The sequence below is a fragment of the Sorex araneus genome, chromosome 2, assembly GCF_027595985.1.
Source record: "Sorex araneus isolate mSorAra2 chromosome 2, mSorAra2.pri, whole genome shotgun sequence".
NCBI classification, from domain to species: domain Eukaryota; kingdom Metazoa; phylum Chordata; class Mammalia; order Eulipotyphla; family Soricidae; genus Sorex; species Sorex araneus.
Genome location: NC_073303.1, coordinates 56,952,656 through 56,978,642, shown reverse-complemented (window position 1 = coordinate 56,978,642; position 25,987 = coordinate 56,952,656). Strand labels below are relative to the sequence as shown.

The window sequence follows — 25,987 nt, the reverse complement described above, 5'->3', positions numbered from 1 at the left end:
CTATTAGCTCCTTGTTTTTTTTTCAAAACAAAAAAAAATCTGTTTTTTTCATAGAATTTATTCTATTCCTGATATATATTTTATTCTTGATATATTTTGTCTTTTTAACTTTAACACTTAGCATTTTCCTTTTCTTGAGAAAAAAAAGGAAAAGAGAAGAGCGCAATAAGACAAATTATGCAAAACTAACTAAATACCTGGATGACCATTTGATTATTGGAGAAAAATAAAACCATAATTTAAGACATACCTCATTGGACATATAAAACTATCATACTGAATAATTACTATAAGGCAAGTTTATGTGTAACAAGACAATTTAGATACAGAACGAAATCAGATCCTAATCTACTCCTTTATAAAATCCACTAAAACTAATTTTAGTGGATTAGCCAGAATAAAAATGTATGTTTAGATCTAAAATATGTTTAGATCAAATCATAAACATTAATATGTCACAATACCTTTTCCAATGTCTTTGCCTTCCAAATCCTTTAGTATAAACGACTTTCCTTTTATAATTAGAACTGCATCACCTTCCCACTTTTTGTGCTTTTTCTTTGAAGCCTTACACCAAACAACACTGAAATATTTCACTAAGTTCTCAGGATTCTCCTCCTGTCCTGGAGACTCTGCCATTTCTTTAGGAGCTGAATGAACTAGAATGTTTTTAAAAAAGAGAGAAAGAAATAAAAAAAATCCTGCATTACAAAGATAGCCTATGTTCAAATAAAAATAAAAATACAAAATAAGATTGGTATTAAGAGATATAAAAGAATATTTTTTCATACTCATGCTAGCATTTGATCTTCATGCTTGATGCAGGCACTGTAATTTATAAAACAGTTCATCACAGCTTCAGTCAAGCAATGAACCAACACCACACCTCCAGCCAGTGTCAACCTCCCAAGGTCATCTCCCATGGCCCTCAGCAAAGCCAGTTCTGTAGACCTGTTCACAAAGTCTGTCGCCACTGACCCCTTATTCTCCCATGTTTCTTGGCTTTCCCCACATGAGAGGGATCGTTCTGTACTGCCTATCCCTCTGACTGCCTTCATTTGCCATATTAGCATTTTATAACTGAGAATCTCAAAATATTAAGTGCCAGAATTACCATCAGTACAATGAACGAGAATTTCTAATCACCCCAAAGTCATATAAATTCAGCTGAAGCAGAATAACCACTGCAGACATTTTAAGACTCTAAGAGTGAAAGACATTTCAGTAGCCACAGGATTGGAAATATATCTAAAATTACATACCGGGAGCAACAGATTTAATTAACACTGTGAACAACTAATTTAATTAAGATGAAAATTTTAGTAAAATCTGAGAGCTTCTTAAAGAAAACCCTGTATTTGTTTTGTTTGGGGGCCACACCTGGTGATGCTTAGGGGTTACTCTTGGCTCTGCACTTAGAATTACTCCTGGCGGTGCTCTGAGGACCACGTGGGACGCTGGAGATTAAAATCTGTCGGCCAACTGCAAGCATGCACTCCTGCTCTACCAACCGGCCCCTCCCCACACCGTTATATTTTAATAATAAAAACAAAGGGGCTGGAGAGAATGTAACAGGTAAGGCACTTTTCTTGCTCAAGGTCAACCTGGGTTCCATACCACATATGGTCCCCAGGGCACTGCCAGGAGTGGTCCCTGCGCCAGAGCCAGGAGTAGCCCTGAGCAGAGTCAAGTATGACCACCCCCTACCTCTGTCCCGCAAGAGAAAAGAACCAGCAGAACAGAAATGACCCAGGGGTTCACAGGTCCTGCAGTGATCTACTAGCGTGGGGCTTCTGCACAGGAAGAGCACTTAGAGGGTGAGCTACCAGAATGCCCGGCTCCAGGCTGGGCTGAGGGAGGAGAGTCAGTGAGTGCTGACCAGAGGAGGCCCCGTGCCTGCAGAGAAAGATGCAGTTACAAAAGCTTCCATGGCCTTTTAATGGCACCTGCAGAAACCCTCCCTGGAGCGTGAGCCCTGTGCCCATCAGACTCCCAGATAAGAGAAAGGGGGTGTGGGGCCAGAAAGAGAGTACAGTGGGTAGTGCACTTGCCTGCACACTGTCCACCCAGGCTTGGTCCCCAGCACCACACATCCCCAGCACTGAGCACGAAGGGTGTTGCCGAACGATAAAAAAAAATAAAAGGCAAGATTGCTTCACATAAAAGAAAATTCTTAACGTCATCCATAAAAATGATATCAAAATGAATTAAAGATGATTTAATTCAAGATTAAAAATTAATTAATTCAACCCCAAGTCACAAAACCCAAAACCTACAGATGAAACACTTCAGGACTGCAACATCACAGATGAATCTGGAGACAACACTACTGGTGAGAAAAGCAGTAGACTTGTCTCCAAATCCACTCTGGAGAAGCCTGTCCCTCTTGAACAGGCATTTCCTCTCTTTCTCTCCCTCAAGTCATTTTTTCCCCTTTATTATTTTTGGGCTATACCAGCTGTGCTCGGGACTTACTACTTGATGGCTCTGTGCTCAGGGATCATTCTTGGCTGTGCTTGGGAGATTATATGAGATGCTAGGGATTATTCTCTCTCTCAGTCCTCTCTCTTTCTGGGATTTTCTCTCTCTCTCTCTCTCTCTCTCTCTCTCTCTCTCTCTCTCTCTCTCTCTCTCTCCTTTCTCTCTCATTGGCTTTATATGGGCCACACCCAGAGATGCTCAGGGGTTACTCTTGGCTCTGTATTCAGGAATTCCAGTGGTTGATACTCAGGGGATCATGTGGGATGCTGAGGATCAAACCCAGGTCAGTCACATGCAAGGCAAACACCCTACCTGCTGTGTTAGCTCTGACCCAGCTGGTGTTAATTTTGACTGCTTGAGGTCAAGAACCTGAGAGCCTGGAATGGCTGTTACACGTAATCTTTTTCACTAGTATGTACAGATGTTGATTTATAATGATCATTTATAGTGATGTGTACATGAAACTCACGCAATGTTTTGTTACGTAAGTTGTTTCAATAAAAATATTTCTTATGTGATTCTCAGTCATTTTTTTATCTTTGACTACAACTTCTGCTAACATGGATTTTTTTTATAACCATAATCTCTACTAAATAGTTTGGCTGAATCGTATTTTACATATTTAAGTAGCAAAATGGTAATTTCTGGGCCAGAGCAATAGCACAGCGGGTAGGGCCTTCACCTTGCACGTGCCAACCTGGGCTTGATCCCAGCATCCCATATGGTCCCCCAAGCACCACCAAGAATAATTCCTGAGTGCAAAGCCAGGAGTAAGCCCTGAGCATTGCCAGGTGTGACCCCAAAAAATGCCCCCCCAAAAATTGCAATTTCCAACAGTTTGTGGGAGCAGGGAGTTGTTAGTGGGTTTGTTTTGTTTAGGAGTGAACCCTTTGGTGCTCAAGGACCACTTCTGGTGGGGCTCAGGAATCCATACATGGTATTGGGTACTGAATCCGGACTGGCTGTGCGCAAGGCAAATGCCCTAAACCTATCAAGACTATTTCGCAGGTTTGAGATAACTGGGAGGTTTTTATTTTTTGTCTATCCCCACTGCCAGTTGTGGGGTGACTCCCTATGGGAGAGGCGGGGCCAAGGGGTAGGGGGGTGTCAATGCAGCGACTATGTACTACCACAGACCTGTCCCAGGAGTTGATTCGTTTTTGTTGTAGAACAGTCTTGATCTTCTTGGATAGTTTTGAGACTTTTTTTTTTTAATTGAATCACCATGAAAAAAGTTACAAAGCTTTCAGGCTTAAGTCTCAATCACACAATGTTCAAACCCCCATCCCTTCACCAGTGCACATGTTCCACCACCAAGAACCCCAGTATACCCACCCATCCCACGCGCCCCCCACTTGAGTGGCTAATGATAGTAACTTTACTCTCTTTATACTTTGAATACATTCAATATTTCAACAGAAAACTATTATTTGGAATTTCCTCCCAACAATCAAACATGCTGAAAAGGCGTCATTTGATAATTTGCTTTCCTTTGCTGAGAATGAAGAACATATGAGGTTCTGGATTTCTGGTATTTTAGTAATTAAGTCCAGAGAAATCTCTGCCAGAAGTTGCATCACTGCAAGCTCGTACCTCCGGTTAGTGGGCTCTATAAGATGGTGGTCATCACGCCGCCACCACTGCCGCCACCTCAGAAAGGAAAGACCAAGAGAGAAAAACCTTTCTCCTCCCGGGGCGACATGGGGTCGTAGCTCAGTTCACAGTCTAGAGGCATTTCTGTAAGAGGCCGCTGGATACCCAAAGTAGTTAGTAGGCCTCAGGGATCATGGTCTTTTAGGAGCCAGTTTTGAGATTTTTAACAGTCTCAAAACTTTGATTCATTTTTAACTTATCCTTCAAAAATGTGTGGTGTGCAATTTTAGCCAATATCCTTGTTTTGTTTTGTTTGTTTTACCATACTTGGGGGATTTTGTTTGATGGGGGGGGGGTTGGTTTGGTTTGGTTTTCTGGGGCCAGACCCAGTGGTGCTCAGGGCTTACTCTTGGCTCTGTGCTCAGAAGACACTTCTGATGAGACTCAGGAGACCCTGTGGGGTGGGTGCAAACCCAGGCTAGATGCGTGCCCAAATGTGTCCATTTCTTCTAGGTGCACCAGCTTAAGCAGATAAAGTTATTCATAGAAACCTAGCATGACATTTTGAATTTCTGAAAGATCTGTTGTAATTTCTTCCTTTTGGTCTTTGACTTGACTTATTGGGGCATTTTCTCTTTTTTTTCTCATGAGTCTATCCAAAGGTTTGTCTATGTTATTTTATTTTTGAAGAATCAGCTCCTGGTTTTGTTCAGTCTTTGTATTGCTTTCTTGATTTCTACATCCTGCATTTCTGCTCTATATCACGGATTTCTGCACCTGGCTTTGTGCTCAGTGGTCACTCCTGGCAAGGCTCAGGGGACCAAACTTAAGGTCGGCTGCACGCAAGACAAGTGCCCTACCCACTATACTATCGCTCCAGTCATTTGTTGCTGTTGTTTTAAAAACATCACATTTAGCAGTAGCCGTCATATCATGCAAGTAATAAAGGACAGGATATATGTTCTGCATTTCTAATACTTCATTAAGTTATGTAAGAGAAAAATGTGATTTCTCAGGAATCCTAAAGTGGGGTTAGGAAAATGGGGTACCTGCACAAGATGACTGGGGAAACTATTGTAGAGTCAAATGTCTGTTGTATTCCTAGAGTACAGGGAAGACCTACCTTTTCTTTGCGCCCCAACTATCACCACCACCACCACCACCACCACCACCACCACACACACACACACACACACACACACACACACACACACACACACAGAGTCTGAATAGGGGTTGGAGATACAGCAAGTAGGGCATTTGCCCTAAACTCTGCTCACATGTATTTGGTCCCGGGCATCCCATATGGTTCCCCAAGCACCACCAGGAGTAGTTCCTGAGCACAGATCCAGGAGTAACCCCTGAGCATCACTGGGTGTGACCCCAAAAAAACCAAAAAAGAATCTAAATAAGGACAGTATTTCTGAGAATACAAAAATGACTTTGAATTAACTCTGAAACAGCTTCAAATTCTCAGACTTTGGTGTACCCTTTCCTTTGTGGAACAGGAACAATTAAAAAGCATGGCTGAGCATGAACTATTGAATCATGGAGTTAGGTTGCTGGGGTTCCTGAACCAACTTCCTTTTGGTGAGTCTGGAAAAGCTTTTACCCCTCTGTGCCAGTTTATAATCTGCAAATGAGTGAAATACTAATTACCACTCAGAGATTTGTACCTCACACGTGAAAAACTTAGAACAGTCTTGCTGTACAGTAAACACTACCTCAATATGTTTTATAATGTAGGAGTACTGCTGTTTATTCAGTCGCTGACTGAGCTGACTGAAGCAGGCATGAACTCCACATTACATTTTTTTTAATTTTTTTATTGAATATCCATGATAGACCATCACAAAGCTGTTCATGATTGGATTTCAGTCATACAATGATCCAACACCCATCACTCCATCAGTGTACATTTCCCAGCACCAGTGTCCCTGTTTCCCTCCCACCACCCCCCAAAAGCCCACCCCCACCTCCAGTCTCCCTCTCTTTTTGTGCATTATGGTTTGCAATATAGGTCCTCAAAGCTCATCGTGTTTGTTCAGGCGTTCAGTATTTTTATTGAGACGGTAGTAAGGCTGGAGCACGCTACCTCATATGAACCACCATGATGTACCACCATCATCATGCCCTTTCACACTTAGTTCTATTTTAACATTTCCCTTTTTTTTTTTTTTTTTGTGCTGGTCATCAAATCCCTGCTTTCATACACGGCAAAGCACTTACTACAAAGTTACATTTAGAGACTAATCCCACTTCAAATGTAGTCTCTGGGTTGAGAAAGAGTGTGTAATTCCAAACAGAAGAATAAAGACAATTGGCTGGGCCAGAGCGATAGTACAGCAGAGAGGGCATTTTCCTTGCACTCGGCCGACCTGGGTTCAATCTCCAGCACCCCATATGGTCTCCCAAGCACTGCCAGGAGCAATACCTGAGTGCAGAGCCAGGAGTAACCCCTAAGTGTCGCTGGGTGTGACCCCAAAAGCAAAAAATAATAATAAAAATGAAATAAAATAAGTTAAAAATTAAAAAGAATAAAGACAATTGGGAATTGAACATATACGGACACAAAGTCCTACATCGAGAACTTAAAGTATATAAATAATTGACAAATTTGCTCTATCTCTGACTAGCCACCTCTAGTAACTACACCCAAATTGTTATTTCCTTTCTATTTTGGGGGTGGGCTGGAGTGGAGATCGGGGGAGTTTCTGGGTCACAAGTGGCTGCACTTAGGGCTGACTCGTGGCTCTGCGTCCAGTGATCATTCCTACAGGGCTTACAGGACCATAAGGAGTGCCATGGATAGAACCTGGGTCAGCCACATACAAGGCAAAAACCTCTATTTCTACTCCTTAGTCACTGTAATTTTTATTTCTGATCTTGATACTGATCCATTCCCACACCTCTCTAACTCAGGAATGTACTTTTTAAGTGAAAAGAAAAAAAAAACACACCCAAAACCATGTCTGCATAAACAAGAGTCAGAAAGCCTCTGTGCAACATTCACAACTGAAGGATGCTTCAAAACATGCTTTGATAGAAGAGGAAGTAGAACAGAATGTGATTCTCCTATTAGAGGACATTATCATCTTAATGCGTGATTCCTAACTGCAGTCATTCTAGGACTGGAGGCTTAATTATGCATTCCCTACACTCAAGTCTTTTAAGATTTTTTATTTTATAAATTTTAAATATATACTGCTTCTAATGGTGAAAGATGCTTAATGTTTCATATAATTAAATTTAACACACAATGCAAATATGATTGAAGATAGTATATCACCCCTACCCCAGTATATACTTTTTACATTTAAACTTAATAAAGCCTAGAGCACATAATAGGCTTTAATATATAACCAATATACATTTAAGAGTTGAAGAAGTCTAAATTACACTAAAAAATATATTAATAGACAAATTCTTCCAAATTGGAAATCATTTATTGTTTATTTTTAATCTAATAAGAAAATGAGTAACAACTAAGCACAAGACTCATTAAGTATAAATGAACCTTCTTTGCTTTAAAGATCATTTTCAGAATACCTTAGGAGCACTTCAGGGGCAATATATTTTATAATTCTCAGTTAAAATTGAAAATCAAAATACAATACACTTAGATAGTAAAACTACCTGCAGAGAATTTTAATTAATTTATCATTTCTAAGTCTAACATTCCACCGAACAATGCAGTTTTATTTTTTAAAAAAATACTTGTAAAGGTAAAATGGCTGGGCCACTTTGAGCTAATATTTAGAATATTTCTTAACAAGCCAAACATCTATCTTCTCTAATTCAGTATTATGTTCATAGCAAACTTATACATGAATATTCACAAAATCTTTATAGACAATAGACCCAAGTTTGGAAAGTTCATCTTTTGACATTTGAAGTACATCAAAAGATAATGGATAAACTATAGTAAGTTTTCAAGAGAGAACTGAGGTAATGACAATATCTGAAGCCTTTATAGCATGATTTAAATCACAAAATCGCTGGAGGGCTTTAAACTACACATAGGTGTGGCTGTTTGTCAAAGTCATCACCTGAGATCAAACATTTTCATTTCTTATAAATCTTACCTTTAAAATGTCACATCCACAGATAATGAACTGCAGTTGATACTACTCATGCACACGTGCTCAAGAGAAAAGCATTCTAACAAATCCTGTAACTTATTTAAAAACTTGTTTTCTTTAAAAAAAAAAAATGAATGATGAGGGGGTTTGAGGGATTGCACAGCGGGTAGGGCATTTGCCTTGCACGCCGCCAACCCGGGTTTGATTCCCAGCATCCCATATGGTCCCCCAAGCACCACCAGGAGTAATTCCTCAGTGAATGAGCCAGTAGTAACCCTTGTGCATTGGAGGGTGTGACCCCCCACAAAAAAAAAAAAGAATGATGGGGCTAGAGATATAATAGAGCTGGTCCATTGCCTTGCAGTCAGCTGACTCCAGCTCTATCCTTGGCAGGGAAGACCATCGGTCAAGCTTCTTGGGGTATCTCCTGAGCACAGAGCTAGGGGTCTCTGAGTACCAGCGAAGCCAAAACCCAAACCCAAACCAAAAGAAAAAGAATTCAAACATTCAATGGGACCAGATGTCTTTGCAAGGAAGAGACCGATGCTTGATCCCTAGCCCTGCAGGACCGCCTGGACATCCCTAGGCACACAGCAGGGAGTGCTCCCCAGCACTGCCAGGGTGGCCTGAACCCAACAACAACAAAGATGGATGTATAAATAAGTAAATGTATAGTGAATCAAACTTAGCAGAACATCAACTATGGAGTTTTTTTTCTTCTTTTGTTTTGTTTTTTGTTTTGTTTGGTTTGGGGGACCACACACGCCTAGCCAAACTTGGGGGACATTACTGGGGGCCAGGGATGGAACCCTGGTTGACCACAATCAAGGCAAATTCTCCAACCCCCAACTGTGAAGTTTAGGGGGCAGACATGAGAGCACACTATAAATTACTTCTGACTGAAGATTTTCCTAAACTTTGGAACAAAGTCACAAAGCTGAAACATGATTTACTGACCAGTACCATAAGTCTAATAACAAATCTGTTTGAGTTCCTTGGGTTTGACTTGCTATGGTATTTTTATTTGTCTCGCTTTCCACTATTTAAAAAGCAATTAAGCACTAAACAAGTGATATAAATTCAAATTAGTCACTCATTTGATTCAAATAATTCGAAGAGTCAAATATATTGAACCGATTTCTCAATTCACATAAAAAGATTCAGTGTGAATGTCAATATTAAGGGTGCACTCGGTGGTGGAGGGGTCCCCTTCTAGCAATATTTGGCCAACCAAACCAGAAGCTTTGATGCAAGGGCTCCTGCAGTGCTCGCAGCTCCGGAACTGGCCCCGTGTGCTCGAGGGCCACCAGGGACACCTTGCTTGCTGGCCTTGAGAAGCTCTAAGGCTACATCTGGGGCCGTCCACTGCAGAGCACATAATACCCCGCACTGCTCGTGGCACCATCTCCCTGACTCCGAGGCTGCACATTTTAAAATTCTACTCTTATTTATTTATTTTTCTAATTTATATTAAGGCTTGAAACCATTATTTTGTTTTCATTTGGGGGCTACACCCAAAGCAAAGTGCTCAGGGCTTACTCCTGGAAGTACTCGGGAGACATTGTGGGGTGCTGGGGATTGAACCGGGGTTGGCCATGTGCAAGGCAAGCGCCTGACCCACTGGCCCTGAAACCATATTTTATTCAATTATTTTTACGTATTTACAATCAACTCACCATGAAATATATTAAATATATTTAATTTTGAGAATTTGTGGACTTGGTGGTGGGGTGTGGGGAGGGGGTTTCTGGGTCACACATTTGTCAATGCTCAGGTGTAGGATATCATTGGTTTGTCCTTTCTCCCTTGCCACAGAGTTTGGGCTTATCTAGTAACAATCTCTAAACAATTCTAGACTACATTGGTATATCCTGCTCCCTTGCCACTAGGAGCTTAGGTATATCAGTCACACCCATCAAAGTGCTCCCGAGTCACTCCCATTCCTTTGTTTATCTGTAACCACTTCTACCAGTTTATCAGCTCTTCCCCTAATCAGACTCTGTTAATTTGGAAGGTCAAACCTTGCTAGGACAGTGAACTTGTGTTGTAAGTTAATATTATTACCTTTCTCCTCTCCTTATATCTTTTGAATAGTTTACTTTAGAGTAATGTCCTTTTTGTATGGACAAAGAAAGACAGTTGTTAATATGCTTTGTAACATGGGATTTAATTGGCTTCGAATATTATTCACTCCCGGGCATCTGCTTTCTCGACTTAAGCCTCAGCTGCCCTTACTTCCTAGCACCCCCAAAAGCAGGGTCCTGACAAGGGACAGGACAGACCCAGGGCAAGCGGTGAGTTATGTGCTACCCTAGCATCGAGATGGGCCTGGCCAAAGTGCCTAATGCTTAACTATATGTTAAGAGCTTGGTCATGGACATGCCATGTCATGATCCAAAAGCAATGACGAGACTAGGACCCTGCTAGGGATAGGAAAGACTAATCTGGCCTGAGCACTGTCATTTGAGATCGAGATGACCCCAGGAGAGCAATTCTATAAGCTTAATTCATCTTTTGCTATGTCCATGCAAAATGATTAATAATATGAATATTTATGTGTTAGTTGGACAAGGAGAGGAGAAACACACCCATGGGACTCCGCTCTTGGGTGGGTGTCCTGCTGAAAGAGATTCTGTCCTAGAAGAAGCATCCCCTGAGGGAAAGAACTTTACCCCATTGATTGTGACCACACCTATGTGTAGGCCCCAACCCCTCATGCTGGGGGATTTAACTAGGCTGAAAGAGGGGGCTGGGGCCCGGCGAGTCCTAGAGCCAGATCTGGAGAAGCCAGATTGAGATCCAGATCCAGAGGAGAAGGAGAATGAAGTAGGATGGGGAAGGAAGAAGCAGGAGGAGAATCAGAGGAGAATGGAGATGGGAATGGAATAAACTGCAACTGAGACCAACCAGCCTGGCTCCATTCCTTCCTTCGCCTGCTTCATCATCACCATCAACCTCCCCGGGGTGGCGGAAGTGGCTGGAGACTACGGAACGAGGGCGGTGGGAGAGACAGCGCTGCTGCCCTGTGCCCAGTGCCTGAGTGGGTGCCCCGCGTGGGCCTCTCCTCCCCTCCTTTTTTCATTTTTGTGTTTTTACACACTCAGGAGTTACTCTGGCTCAGCAGTCAGGAATCACTCCTGGTGGTGCTCAGGGATCCATATGAGATGCCCAGAATAGAACCCAGGTTGCCAAGACAACTGCCCTACCCACTATACTGTTGCTCCGGTCCTGGCCCTGAGATCTTGTGGATTTAACATTTGAAAAAATATTTAGGTATAGTATGTTTGTTACCATTATACAATCATCTAAAAGGTATTATTTCAATTACAATTCACCAAATATTTTATCCAAATGTCTGATGGTGCCCAAAGGACATTCAAATCAGTACAATGCATTACCTCATATTTAAAATAATAGGTAGTAACAAAACATCATTTTTGTTACTGTAGTAATCACCATCATTTACAGTATATTAAACACAGATCATCACCCTCAAAATTACTGAAATGTCTGTTTCAATCCATATTTTTAAAATAAAATTACTCTCAGGGGGCTGGAGAGATAGCACAGCGGGTAGGGTGTTTATCTTGCATGCAACTGACCCGGGTTCGATTCCCAGGAGTAAGTCCTGAGTGCATGAGCCAAGAGAAATCCCTGTGCATTGCCAGGTGTGACCCAAAAAGAAAAAAAAATTACTCTCAGGGGCTGGAATGATAACGAAGCAGGTAAGGCATTTGCCTTGCACATAGCCAACCTGGGTTCGATTCCCAGTATCCCATATGGTCACCAAGCACTGCCAGGAGTAATTCATTCCTGAGTGCAGAGCCAGGAGTAACCCCTGAGTATAGCTGAATGTGACCCAAAAAGCAAAAAAAAAAAAAAAACCTGTCCCATAGGTTTCCTACTATTTTGCAATGTCCCAAAGAATTCTCTTTGCTATGCAGTACATCTGGAGACTTCACTTGGATTCCATTAGTAAAGGCTGAATTTACTTCTATATGATCTCCTTAATAAAAATCTATCCTCTGCAAAAACTGCTAATTTGGGTCCATATATACCAAATGGACTGGAGCAATAGCACAGCAGGTAGGGCGTTTGCCTTGCACGTGGCCGACCCAGGTTCTATTCCTCCATCCCTCTTGGAGAGCCCAGCAAGCTACCAAGAATATCCCGCCCGCGTGGCTGAGCCTGGCAAGCTACCCATGGCATATCTGATATGCCAAAAACAGTAACAAGTCTCACAATGGAGACATTACTGGTGTCCACTCGAGCAAATCGATAAACAATGGGACGACAGTGCTACAAAGCCAAAATAATAAAAAGCTGCAGGAGTGGACGAGTTAGCTCAAAGGGCTGGAGTGTACTTTTGCCTAAGCACTGGGTTTCATACCACAGGATCCCCCAGCACCTCTGGAAGTTTATCTTGCCACCACCACCCAAAGCCAATGTTAAGCCCAACAGCAGGGCTGGGGAGACAGTTTAAGTGGCAGAGCACATGGCCAGCGGGTGTGATGCCCAGAATTCAAATCCTGCCATCAGATGCCTCCACCCACCAAAGCACTAATGCACTCAGCTTCAGACCTTCATGGATTATCAAGCTCCACTGGGGTAGCTGGACTATAAGCAAAAAGCTTCAGCCCAGAGTTTCCCTAAAATACTCTGCAAGATGATAATAGACAGTCTCTAAAAGGAGCTCAGTGGTCAAATAAATTTTCTTTATATAGAAATTCTCATAAACTGTACCATGCTAATTATAGTTGCATGACTGAGGAAGTAATTATACAATGGAACGAATTAAAATTATACATGACTGTCTCAGAAAAATAGCTGCAGTAAATTCACTGCAGAAAAGTGCTTGCTCATTGCTACTCCCCGTACTGAAATGTGTTCAAATAAATGCAAAAACAGTCTCTAAATGCTAATGAATCTGTTCACTTGGTAAAAATCAAGAAACAACAATCTAGAACAATGCTGGGGAAAAACATGACAGTAAGGGACTATGTTTATATTATTTAATGGACAGCAAGATAATTTAAGGGCAATTCTGTACATGCTGTTTACCTTCAACACTAATTTTAGAAGCTGACCATCCGAAAAAGATATGCATGGCACTTGTTTTAAACCTATCTCCTAAAAAAACCTCAGAATATTTTGAAAAACTGACTTAGCATAGTATTTAGCTGCACAAATGTTCACACTGAACATTTATCATGTTCACACTGAACATTTATCACCAATCAGCAGCATGCTGAGATTACAATCTAGATTACACTTTATATAGCAGTTTGCTATCAATAATTTGAATCAATAATTCGAAGAACTTAAAGCTTAAACTGTAGAGTTTACTAGAATTATATCATAAATCTTTACCACACATTAGACTTATAAGTCACAATAGATTTAAAAAAACCATAGCTGATTAAATATGAAGTAGCCAAAAGAATATACCATATTAACCCCATATTCCCAAGGCACTTTGATAATAGAACATCAAACTCAAACAGCAGATATAAAATGCCTTCATTTCGATCAATAAAATTAAGCATCAACAAGCAAAAATATTATTAGTCCATTTCATTTTTATTCCATTTCTACAGCAGCTATAAACAAGTTTAATTTTATTTCCTCACTACAATATCTACCACTCAAAGTTACTTATAATAAATCAAAACTAAGCAACACTACAAAAAAAGCCTTCAATAGTTCCTCACTACATAAGTTCATAAAAATAGCATTTAATGTAATCTATGATCTGCTACCACCCAGCTTCCAAATTTATATGAATTTACCTTCACCACTTTTAGCCAAGTGTTTGAGACTCCAGCCTGATTTGGGGTACCAAGCTAGATTCCAAAACACTCTGTGTCTACTGATTCCCAAATACTAGCTTTCCTCAGAATTGCTCAGGGGAAGTCTGCGACTGCTGGACACCCATTTCAGAGTCTGATCCTCAGGGAATAGGTTTACAGTTCTCTTAGGTTCTCAAACCATGCTTAACGATGCTAGTCAAGGTCTAATTTTGATAAATCATAGCTCTAATCTAGGGGCACCAAATTGGAAACCCACTGGATAAATGAGGGCCACCCATACGTTTTGTGTACATAGTGTTTAAAAGACATTCTTGACTTCTTTGCAACCATAAAACACAGATTTCCGGTTTATTCCTGCATGTGTTTTATTTTTTTGAAGGAAGATTCGGAGAGAGACAGTACGGTGGGCAGGACACTTGCATTGCACTCGGCCTACCATGTTCAATCCCCAGCACCCCATATGGTCTCCCAAACACTGCCAGGAATAATTCCTGAGAGCAGAGCAAGGGGTAACCCCTGAGCATCACTGAGTGTGACCCTCCTCAAAAAAAAGGAAGGAAGGAAGGAAGGAAGGAGGGAAGAAAGGAGGGAAGGAGGGAAGGAAGGAGGAAAGGAAGGAAGTTCTTTTTCTTAGAGCTAAACAGTATTCCACTTAGTCAAGACATATCCTAATACGAATTATGTAGCCCTAACTAGTTATCTGGTGTTCACTTATATCACCTGATTTAGCACTGTGTTTATGTCTGTATACTTTTCCCTATTCTCTATGTTCATTTTCGTTATATTCACTTTTATTTCATTTTTAGCTTTTGGGTCACACCCACCGATCATTAGGGGTTACTCCTGGGTTGTCACTCAGGAATTACTCCTGCCAGTGCTCAGGGAACCATGTGTGGTGCTGGGGATCAAATCTGGGTTGGCCACATGCTCTGGCCCCATTGTATTCATTCTTACATACTGTCTTCCCACACTGCTAAAATTCTACCTATCCCATTCTAAAGTCTGATTTTTAATTTTTATCCCATTAAAATCCTTCTTTGGGCAGGTGAGATAATTCAATGGGCTGAGTGCATGCAGGAGGTCCTGGCTGAATCACATGACCCCCGAGCACTAAGTTGAGAGCAGCCTGTGAGCACCAGCAGATGGCCTCCCTCCACCACTCACACACTAACCAATCCCTCCTGGAGCATGGGAGATAGCACAAAGAGCTGGAATGAACGCTTGCATGTAGGAGTCCCACTCTGGATTCCCGGTACCACATGATCTCCCAGCAATGGCCCCTTCTCCCCAAATATTTCTTCCTCAGCACATCTCAGAGAAAGAGGAATTCTTTTCATTTGCTTATTTTATTATCACAGTTTAGGTAACACGTAACAACAGTGTTAGCATTTATGGTTTGGATAACCACAGTAACTGCATCCCACCACCACCTCTAGCCCACATATCCTTCTCCCGCACCCCCACTACTTGGTAATCCCAGTTTCACAATCCAAGGCCAAGGGTTGGTCATTAAATACTGTCAAAAATAGATTTTTGTAAGTAATATACATGTTAAAGGGTTAACATAAATTCAATATATGTACCTTAAGAATCAAGGGGTTTTTTTTCACCAAACTAAAATAGCAATATTTACAAAAAACAAAACCACATTATACACTATCATACACTATCAACAAGTTCTTTTTGCTTTTTCAGTCTAAGATTCTGATTTTGTCTGCTATAATTTTTTAGTGATCTTTACTGCAAAACAGTTTTCAGAATAGTTGAAATGAATTAAGAGACAGTAACTCTTAGGGAGTAAGTATATAATCATTCCAACAGACTTTTTCTGCAAGACAAAAAAAAAAGGAAGGAAAATGGCAGTAATTGATACAATCTCTAATGCATAAACTACCCATCTTGAAAAGCAATCTTAAGTAAATATTTTTAAATAATTTTGAATATGCAATACATTCTTACCCATATTCAAATTGTATAGGCCACAATTACACTTCCTAGGGGAAAAAAAATTGAGGACACATAATATATCATCACATCTATGAAACACTGAAGGGAAGTTCCAGAGGCATACATAGAAAGTGAGTGTAGGTCCTTGTTCTACCATGAATAGCTTTAACAGACTGGGTAAGTCTGAGCATTCCCTTGATCTGTTTCCTATTTCCTGGCCTGGAAACTGCAGACATGGGAAAAGTGTTCTATAAATATCTTCTATGTCCAAATACTTTCTATCTCTAAAATCCTAGGGTTTACTTCTTCAAATACTGAAGGTATAAAAATCAGCGTCAGGGGCTGGGGCAATAGCACAGAAGGTAGGGCGTTTGCCTTGCACCCAGCCGACACAGGTTCGATTCCCAGCATCCCATATGGTCCCCCGAGCACTGCCAGGAATAATTCCTGAGTGCAGAGCCAGAAGTAACCATTGAGCATTGCTGGGTGTGACCCAAAAAGCAAAAATAAAAAAATATTAGTGTCAGAGGTAAGCATCTATTATTAGGTTTGTATTGTTTCTAAATTGGAATGAGTTGAAACCTCAAACTACAGCTTTCAAAGCTCTAATGTAAAATGTTGGAATAAGAACTCTGAAAGAGTTCTTTGTTTGCATATGTACTTTTGCATGCTCATTCTAATGATCAAAATGAAACATCTTTTTATGAGGCCATAATTATACTTCCTAGGGGGGAAAAATTTGAGAATTCATAATATATAACCATATCAACCAATGTTGTAATATTTCAAAAGAAAATAATTAGAAAATCATGTCCAAAACTTTCTTTATAATAGAGAGTTAACAACATTCTTAAAGAACTGTAAATAACCTGGTAAAAATGAGAATTATCAATTGCAAGATTTTTTTAAAAATCAAAAAACCAAAAAACTCTTAGAGAATGTTATACTCGGGCAGGTCATGCCGTAAGCGTATTGCTTTCAGCTTTTCCACTTCAATTTTTGCTCTCAGCAGCTCTTCTTCAAGTTCTTGCCTCCTTTTCAATCCATCCCTCTTCTCCTGAACATACAGTCCAAAATTTTTTTGATTTTCTAAAATTATCTGATGTTCCTCCTTCAACATTTGTAGAACCTGCGGATTTGTAGCACCTAACTGAGACCTAAAGTGGTTTCCGTTCTCAGGCCGAAGAACATCATCTCTCCTTCGGACAGAAGATGGAGACAATGTCATTCTCATATCAACAGAGGAAAGCGACGGTGACAAAGATCTCTCCATGACATGGACTAAGTCATGTTCTTCTCTTTGCTCTAAAGTATCGCTCCCTTGAGAATTGAGAAGCAGTGGGAGAGGGGGCTTAGTGTCTTCTTCTTGCTTCACTTCCACAGTTATCGCAACTGGATGACGATCCAACATCACCTGGAGTGAGCTGGTGCCAGCCTGTACTTCCTCATCCAAGCTTGCACTATAGCACACAAAAAAGCATTATAGAATATAAATCAAATCAGGAATGAGAATGTATGTATAGCATAATTCTGTATCTAATATACACGGGCTTCTCCAGCTTTAACACCTCGAGGGGAATTATGGAAAGAAAAATTTAATCCAAAGAACATCAAAATGGAGTAAGATTTAGGACTTGAGAAATAGGTACATGGAGGTCTGTCCCATCCTACTTTTCAAACGGGACTACACAAGATCAAAGAAGCAGCTCATCAAAGTCCCTTTCAGGGCTCCCCCGGCACTGACGGCCTCAACGTTCCCATAAACCCAAAGTCTGAAATGGGCCGTTGAGTGCGTTGGGGGCACATGCGTAGACCGCCTGCTCCTTCTCTCTGCACTCGGCACCATCCCTGCTCAGGACCTGCAGTGAACAGTGAAAACAGACTCTGAGAGTTCTAAATACTGATTTCAGTTTTTGTGAGAGAAAAGCAGAATAGCCTCACTTTTCTAGAGCCTAGTCCTGCCTGCACAATTAATGTAGTTGCTGCCCTAACTATCCAGTTTCAGATGCAATGGCACATTACCTAACCGTGTGTGTGTGTGTGCGCGCGCGCACGCACGCACGTGTGCAAAGAAAACTTTCACTTGTAATGAGTCAAAGAAATGCATTTCAAAACAAAAATTTTTTAAATGTAAGTGAATTCAGAGTCCCGAGTGCTAACCATTACACCATGGAACCGCCCTTAAATGTAAGTGAATTCGAAGTGAGTTGCTAACTGCTGGTCTTTCACCTGATCACTGATCAGATAAGTTCACAAAGGCAAGGCTTTGCACCCCTCCGATCCCTTGTGGTTCACTGAATGCTATATAAACACCTACCAGATGCTCAACTATGTCGAATAACTGAAAAAAGAAAACACTGCGGTCTAGGGTCGTTTTGGTTCTTTGAGCTGCTCTGAATGTGGTGCTCTGGAGTCGCTCCCAGCAGTGAGGAGGGAGCCAGCCCACCTACTGGCCACGCCTGTGTCCTGCCCACTGAGCTCTTTCTGCAGTCCTGAGACGTCCTTCAGAATGCAATGTCTTTAAACGGCTATTTACAGTGTACTGAAACTTCATTAATTTGGGTCCAGAGCCACAGCACAGAGGAGAGGGGGCTTGCCATGAGTTCTCAGCCCCAAACACGGTGCCTGAGTCCCGCCAGGAGAGATCCCTAAGTGCAAGGACAGGACTAAGTCCTGAGCACCGCAGGGTAAGGCAGCCAGACAAAAAAGTATTTCATTAATTTTCTGTAGAATTTTCATAAAAGGGGATGTGCTGGGGATCGAAGCCTGGTCAGATCAGGCACGTGCAAGACAAGAGCTTTTGCCACTGTACTACAACTCTGGCCCTCTTGAGCCCTTTTAAGAATATAATAATAATAATTTAAAAAAAGAATATAATAATAATAAATAAATTCTTGCTCCTGTCTAGCAAGAACTAGTTTCTAGCAGGAACTACTGGAAGATTAATTTAAAATGTAGTATTTAGGAATATTTTATAAATGATAAGTAACAGCACCATCAGGTGTGGGATTCCCTACTCTAACCCCTACACAGAAAAACACAATCCATGCTACCAGGATGTTCAAAATGCTGAAAATTTTGAAGTAGAAAGTCAGCGTAAACTTAAAACTTCCCAAAAGAACACATCCTAAAATATTCAATTGCCAGAGTACCAGATATCTATGAAAGGGCTATATATGTACATATATATTAAATACAAAATATGTGTGATCTATTGAATATCATGAAAAACCTATTTGTAGATTACATAAATTCCTTCACTTTATTTCTCACCCCTTTTTTGTAAAGAGTATTCAAAAGAGAAAGAATGGAACATAAATTTGATTTAAATTAGTACAGTTTGCTTTTATTAACAGTGAATACACTAGATAGGACAAAAAAAAAAAAGCTAGAATAGGAAAAGGTTAAAGAAAGCAGCAGCAGCCGGGGCCTGATGCAGTGTAGGATATGGCGCTTGTCTTGCAGCAGCCGACCCGGGCTGGACATTAGCACCCCAGACCAGCCGGAATGATCCCTGAGTGCAGAGACAGGAGTAACCCCCAAAACCTCAAGAACCAGAACAAACAAAACCAAAAGAAAATTAGATCTTTTTCATCTAGCTAATAACTATTTCAAATTAGCATGTGTAATAGACTCTAAAATTCATAGAGATCATACTTCCATGTAAATATAAAATAAGCTTATATCTGGAATAACCCCTTTCTTTTTAAAATATCACTAGTAAAGCATAACAAAGTGGTTTTTTAATGAACACACTATTTATAAAGAAAGTGGTTTTTTTTTTCAATTGAAGCACTGTAATAGACCATTGCAAACCTTTTTAAGATTGGGTTTCAGTCATACAGTGTTCCAACACCCATCCCTCCACCAGTGTACACTTCCCAGCACCAATGTCCCCAGTTTCCCTCCCATCACCCCACTACCACCACCACCCACCACCACTTGCCTCTATGGCAAGCATCTTTCTCCCTTTCCTCTCCCTCCTTCTGTTTATTATGGTTTGCAATATGGGTACTAAGAGGTCAATGTGTTTATTCAGGGCGATGTGTTTTTATTGGGAAGGTACAGCTGGAGTAGCTTATTTTAACTGGGTGTTGACTTTGGGTGAGGACGTGACTGCCTAGGTTTCTAGAAGTACAGGGAGGTAGGGGGAGGTAGCCCATCCTGACACTGAGAAAGCCTGGAGATTTCAGTCACAAAACCTGCATACCGAATTTTCAGCAGATTAATATCTTGGTGAGGTTTGTCCCGAGACAGTGGAGTCTGACCGGGTCATGGTGGCGATTTTGGATTATGGGAGCAAGCGGCTGCCAAGGGGCTGTTTGGCAGGCAGTGGGCTAACCCGTTCCCCCTCCCCCATGTATCCCGGTCTTTCCAAAATTAACTGCAGTTTTTAATCTATTAAAAGATTAAGCAGGGCTGATAAATGAGCTTGTATGGCTGTGCCGAAGTGGTTTGTGGGCGTGGCTTCCACATACCTAACTTTTGGTGGTTTCTCGGGAAAATTGGTTGTTGGAGTCTGGCCAGAGGCACAGAAGCGATTCTGGGGTATCAGGAAGCCCGAAGGCACCATCCAGTGGCTGATGCCCTCACCCTCTGGGCCCCAGAGGTGATGGCAGCAGAGGTCCAGGCAGGGACTAGGATCAAGACCAGAGTTGTTCCTTTTTGCCACTCGGTGCTTGGTGGGCTGTAGCCACCATCCCAGCAGAGCCTGACCAGGGGGCACACGCCCCCTCCTGGGTCTCCAGGCAGTTGGCCCTCAGGGAGGTTTTCCTCCATAATAAACTGTGGGCAGTGTGGGCTGGTCCAGGGAATAAATGATGCGAATCACCGAGGGGGGGAGGGAAGGGAAGAGGGTCCCGAGGCACCCCCTCACCTTGGGACCCGAACTCCTGGGTAGTGTTGGACCTGAAGAGCCCTATTCACACACTCTGCTGCCACCCATAGCTCCACCAGGCTGGTTTTATTTCATGGGGCTCTCCCTGAGACAGAATATCCAAGGGGCACCCACAATCACTCAAGCAGAAATTTTATGACCCCCATCGCTGTTCAGAGCGCTGAAAGCTGCTGTCCCTCCACCAGCTCTGGTGTTTTATACCGCCTCCATCTTGACCAGAACTCGAATCATAAAAAGTGTTCTCATAAAGGACATAAGACTAACAAAGAAGGACTTCTAAACTTAAGAATATAAAATGAGAATCAAGTCTGTTATAAGACACAAAACATAATCTGATATTAAAGAAACAAAAAGATATCAATACCTTAGAGTCATATAAAAAAGGTATATGATTTAACCAAGTTAAATAATAAACAGTGATATTTTCCTCATTAAGAGTGAAGAATATCCACAAATAAATCTCGAAAGATAGCAATAAGCAGCAGAAAATGACCCCCGGACTCTGTGCCAGGCTGAGTCTCATCCAGGGCAACCCGGAGCAGGGACAATGAGTCCCCGTACCCACAGCAGAGACCAGGCAGCCGAAAACCTCCACAACTCAGTTGCCGCCATGTGCACGGCCAGTCACCACAGGTTCGGACGAGCCTCATCCATAAGTGAATCTGCTGAAAAACTCAGGTGTGTGGGATTTGTGACTGAAATCTCCAGGCTCGCTCAAAGCCAGATATGGGCAACCTCCCCCACTCCCTGTTCTTCTGGGAGCCTGGCAGTCACGCCAGGGAATTGCCTTTGGTGCCATGATCCAGAGACTCACAAATAAAAGCTGCAGAGATGCCTCCGAACCCCAAAGTCACCATCTAGTTAAAAAACTTAACTCCAGCTCTGGCGCCCTATTTAAAATTTTAAAATTCCTGGAGCATGTGGACATCTCATACTCCATACGACTGATGTACCAAGAGCAGCACACCACATTCGATGGGGTGTAAAGTAGCAGGCAACTGATCTCAATCAAGAAGAAAAAAAGAAATATTAGGACACAGGCTCAACCTGCAACAATATGTTAGTAATCTCTTGCATAGGGTTTAATGGCTCCAGGGTGAGATACAACAATCTTCACACATTTTCCTCTAAGGAAACTTTTTTGGATCATTTTAGTGGATTATTCATAACAAGTAATACAAAACAAATTATTTAGAACCTGCTATTGGGGCAGGCTTTGGGGGTAGTGGGAATATTTGAAATAATGATTGTAGGAAGGTGTAATGGTGATGGAATTGGTGTCGGAATATTTTTTAACCCCTCCCCCGAGGTGTTGAAATATTGAATGTAATAAATTATTGTGAGCAATTTTATAACAATACAATTTTTTTTAGAAAAGTGAAGAGTGTTGAGATTAACAGGCATGTTTACATAGCAGCATTATTAATATTACAGAATTATAAATTCCTGAGATAATTATTAGAATTCAAGATGATACAAACCAAGTCTAAACCAATAAATTAAATAATATTAATAGCACTGTAGCACTGTTGTCCCCTTGCTCATGGATTTGTTTGAGGGGGCACCAGTAACGTCTCCATTGTGAGACTTGTTACTGTTTTTGGCATATCAAATATGCCATGGGTAACTTGCCGGACTCTCCGAGAGGGACAGAGGAATCGAACCCGGGTCAGCCATGTGCAAGGCAAAATGCCCTACCTGCTATGCTATCGCTCCAGTCCAAATAATATTAATATAGAATAAAAAACACTTAAATGGTTTTAAATATTTTTCATATTCCTTTAAAATCTGAAAATTTGTTACATAAACATTAGCTATAGGATTATAGCTAATAAGTTCATTTTATTAATGTTGTTTTCCCAAAAGTGACTATGTTTATATAAGTGGTCAACATGTAAACCTGTATTACATGAACCATATGTCTTCTATACTTACTATATTTTTAATATGTATAACTAAAACTAGGATTTTAAATGTAGTTTTCAAACCTAAAATTGCCTTTTAATACCCCCCACAATAATTTTATGCCAGGAACGAAGTTTATTTTTCTTTATGGTTTAAAGGGAAAAAATTATTTTTGGATGAAAAGGAGTAACAGTATCCAAAAGTGTAACTGTGGTATTTTCTGGACATTAAGAATACAAAACTTGAATCATCTGTCACCACAGTAACCACATTAGGTCGTGGTCCCATGGAATTAATATACATATATCCATGACCCAGATTCCACTAGGCACTTTTTCACTACACACACACACATATTTTTAAAAAACTATTAAAAAAGCAGTCTATGGTAAGGAATTGAGCTCAAATAATATACAAGTAAACTATGTGTTAAACTAAAAAGCTTCCCACACACCCTTTCTCTCCTCACTTCACAGGTAATTGATAATTTTGCTGATAGGGACCCTCTGCCAAAGAAAGAATCTTACAAAAAAATTTATTAGGTTCCTTAACAAGGAGTTTACAGTTTTTCAAATCACATTCAATAATTCAAAAAAAGCGTCTAGTTGCCATCTTTCTTCTTTTGGTATGGGTTAAAATTTGAGTTAATGACAAAATAATAATTTTAAAGCTTCTCTTCTCAGGCATATAGTTATGTAAGACACAAATCAAGCCAAACTACTTTTGTCTAACACTGTAGTAACTCATTTCTCATAGGTTTTTAAAAAAATGATAGTTTAATATCCTTGCAAAACAGTATGAGAAAGTTTACCCTTTACTGTATCAATCAAGATCAAAGTGAAATTAAACTATCAATAAATGAAAAGAAAAACTTTTAAGTTTTGGAAATAATATAAATTTCTGATTAAGGATAAACTCCTTTCCTTGTGTCTATCTTTTTTATTTTGGACATGTTAGAAAAATAATTTAAATAGTCTTAGCACAAACTCCTTAATAAGTTTACTTAATTATTTTTTAGCTCAGAAACTAGTCAGAGGATGCAGGTGGTGACAACTCACTAAATAGCAAAAGGCTGCACTGCTCCTGTATTGCTAAATTTATACCAAATGGAAAAGTTCAATGAAATGTAATCGTAAAACGAGAAGCGATCTCTCAGAGGCTACTTAAATACAGTTAAAGCTTAAAAAGTTTACGAGCTGCTATCATAAATTTCATCCCATTTATTCCTAACCTTTACTTTTCAGCCACTACAGAAGGAGGAAAGGGAGAGAAGACAAGTAAGTGGTTGAAACCCAAAGCAGCAGAAAAATTCCTTTTAGCCTCACTTTCCTTTTTTAAGAATGCAAACAAAGGCACTATTCATTGCTCCCCCTGTGGGGAGGCTTACCAAGCATATCTCCAGCACAACTAAGCCAAAGCCCAAAAGGAGGCGCCATAATTGTCCACAACAAATAAAATAAAGCTTACCTTTGTATGTGGTTCCTGTCTCTTACCGGGCAAAAACTGGAAATCTGGGGAATCATCTCCATAACTTTCCTGGTTGGCTCAGAAACATTGCTTTGAAAATCTGATTGGGTCTCTTTTTGCTGCAATAGCTCTTGCTTAGCATATTCTTTCAGCCTTTTGTAAAGGGTGCGTAGGCCCTGGGCTGTTCGAGGAGGGCGGTCTACCCCGATTGCATTGTAGTTAACTGCTATGATATCCCAACATCTATTCTTTTCTACTATCACTGAATGTTTATTAGTGTGTTCTTCGAGAATCTTAACATATGGCTTCACAAGCTTCAGCAAATCTAGCTTCTCAGATAAGGTGAAATTGGAAGATCTCGCCTTTCCTACCATTGTTCTTTTCAAGTGAGGGAGGCAGTTTCTGAAACCACCATGCAGCCTTCAGCTCTGCTCAGCTCCTTCCACAAACAGAAAAAGATCAGGCTTAACTAGGCTAGCCTCATTTAGGCCCACGCCTACAGGGGAGGGCTTATTAAAATTCCTCCAGCTTAGGCTGACGCAGGTTCAGGAAATCTGCTTAAGCCAAGCCTGACCTACATAAAGCTCCTCACTGAGGAAGACAGGAAGGCACAAGCAAAACACACTTGTGTCAAAAGAAAACAGCTCCAGATAGGATTTAACACACAAAGGTCTAGAGATAAGCATGGAACATGGCTAAAAATTAGCTGATTTGGTGAGAATATCAAATTTCCACACGTGTGTGCCTGGCTGAAGACCGTGAAACTGCATTGCAGTATCACTTTAATCAAAACAAAAGAGAAACTGTATTGTGCTATTTTGTTTACAAATCTAGCCGGGTGAAAAATGAAAAACCAAAGACATGAATGGTGGACTGAGGGATTCCGAACAATCCCAAATCCTGTTTCAGAGCTTCTGTTCTCTCTCCTGGATCTGCATAAAGCTGGTCCTGCTGTCAATCAGGAACTGCATATCCTCTAGCTAGTTAGGTTACACCCAGACTCAGACTCCATGGTAAAGCTAAGCTTCCCTTCAGAAACCGTCTACTGGAGTCACTGCGGAGGTTTTCTTTCTTTTTTTCTTCCTGCTTATTGACTGTCTGAGATGTTTTGATTCCTGAATTGTTGTTGTTGTTGAGCACTATATCTAAGGAGTAGGTTAAAAAAAAAATTCTGCTTTTAAAGCAATGGAGTATTCTAGCTTTAAGTAAAGCATGTTAATATGCCAGCCTGCTTTGTTGTATGGAAAATCCACCCTTCATAATAGAAACAGCAAAATTATGCCTCAAGAACAAAAACAAAATCCCGCTTGCTGTTAAAAAAAATAGAGTATTTATGTCTATATAACGACGATTTGAGCTGTGAAGGAAAACAGCTAGTCTAGCCTTTTGCAAAGCCAATGGTTTGCATGCTTAGAAAATATTTTCTAATCCCTGTCTGAAAACATGATAACTAAGAAAGTCAGCAAAATAAGCCACAATTTCCTCCCATGAGAGAGAGACATCTCTCGAGACAGGGGGAATGAGCGAGCACTAGAACAGTCCCCTTCATCAGTGGCCTTCCAAGAGAAGTGCTCCCGAGTACTGTACAGAGTCCAAGGGAAACAAAGGCAAATCTACATAAAGCCTCATTCCAGCCACTGCAGTGCTTTCAAAATGCCGTACGTTTTCAGTAACCTTGTTCTTCATTCCTTCAACGGAAGAACAGAAAATTAAATTTACTGAGTTCTCCTTAGGAGACGGACAGTGTGTTTAAAAGCTTTGTAGGTGTTATCTGGTGGGGGGTGGGGGTGGGGTTGAAGGACTGC

The 25,987-nt window shown here is 40.8% G+C and overlaps 2 protein-coding genes across 2 annotated transcripts in view; both read right to left on the bottom strand.

Annotated features, from left to right (window-relative positions):
• Positions 1-25,987, bottom strand: part of RAD54B (RAD54 homolog B) — a 90,582-nt gene that overhangs the window by 31,008 nt on the left and 33,587 nt on the right. Inside the window, exon 3 of the mRNA XM_055129535.1 lies at positions 465-659. Coding sequence (XP_054985510.1) covers positions 465-659 — 195 coding nt within the window. The remainder of the gene's footprint in view (positions 1-464; positions 660-25,987) is intronic.
• FSBP (fibrinogen silencer binding protein) lies at positions 14,522-24,608 on the bottom strand. The gene is made up of 2 exons (XM_012935979.2): positions 24,183-24,608; positions 14,522-17,373 (listed from the first exon to the last, which is right to left on the bottom strand). The coding sequence occupies exons 1-2, from the start codon at positions 24,554-24,556 to the stop codon at positions 16,845-16,847; spliced, it is 903 nt and encodes a 300-aa protein (XP_012791433.1). The 5' UTR covers positions 24,557-24,608; the 3' UTR covers positions 14,522-16,844.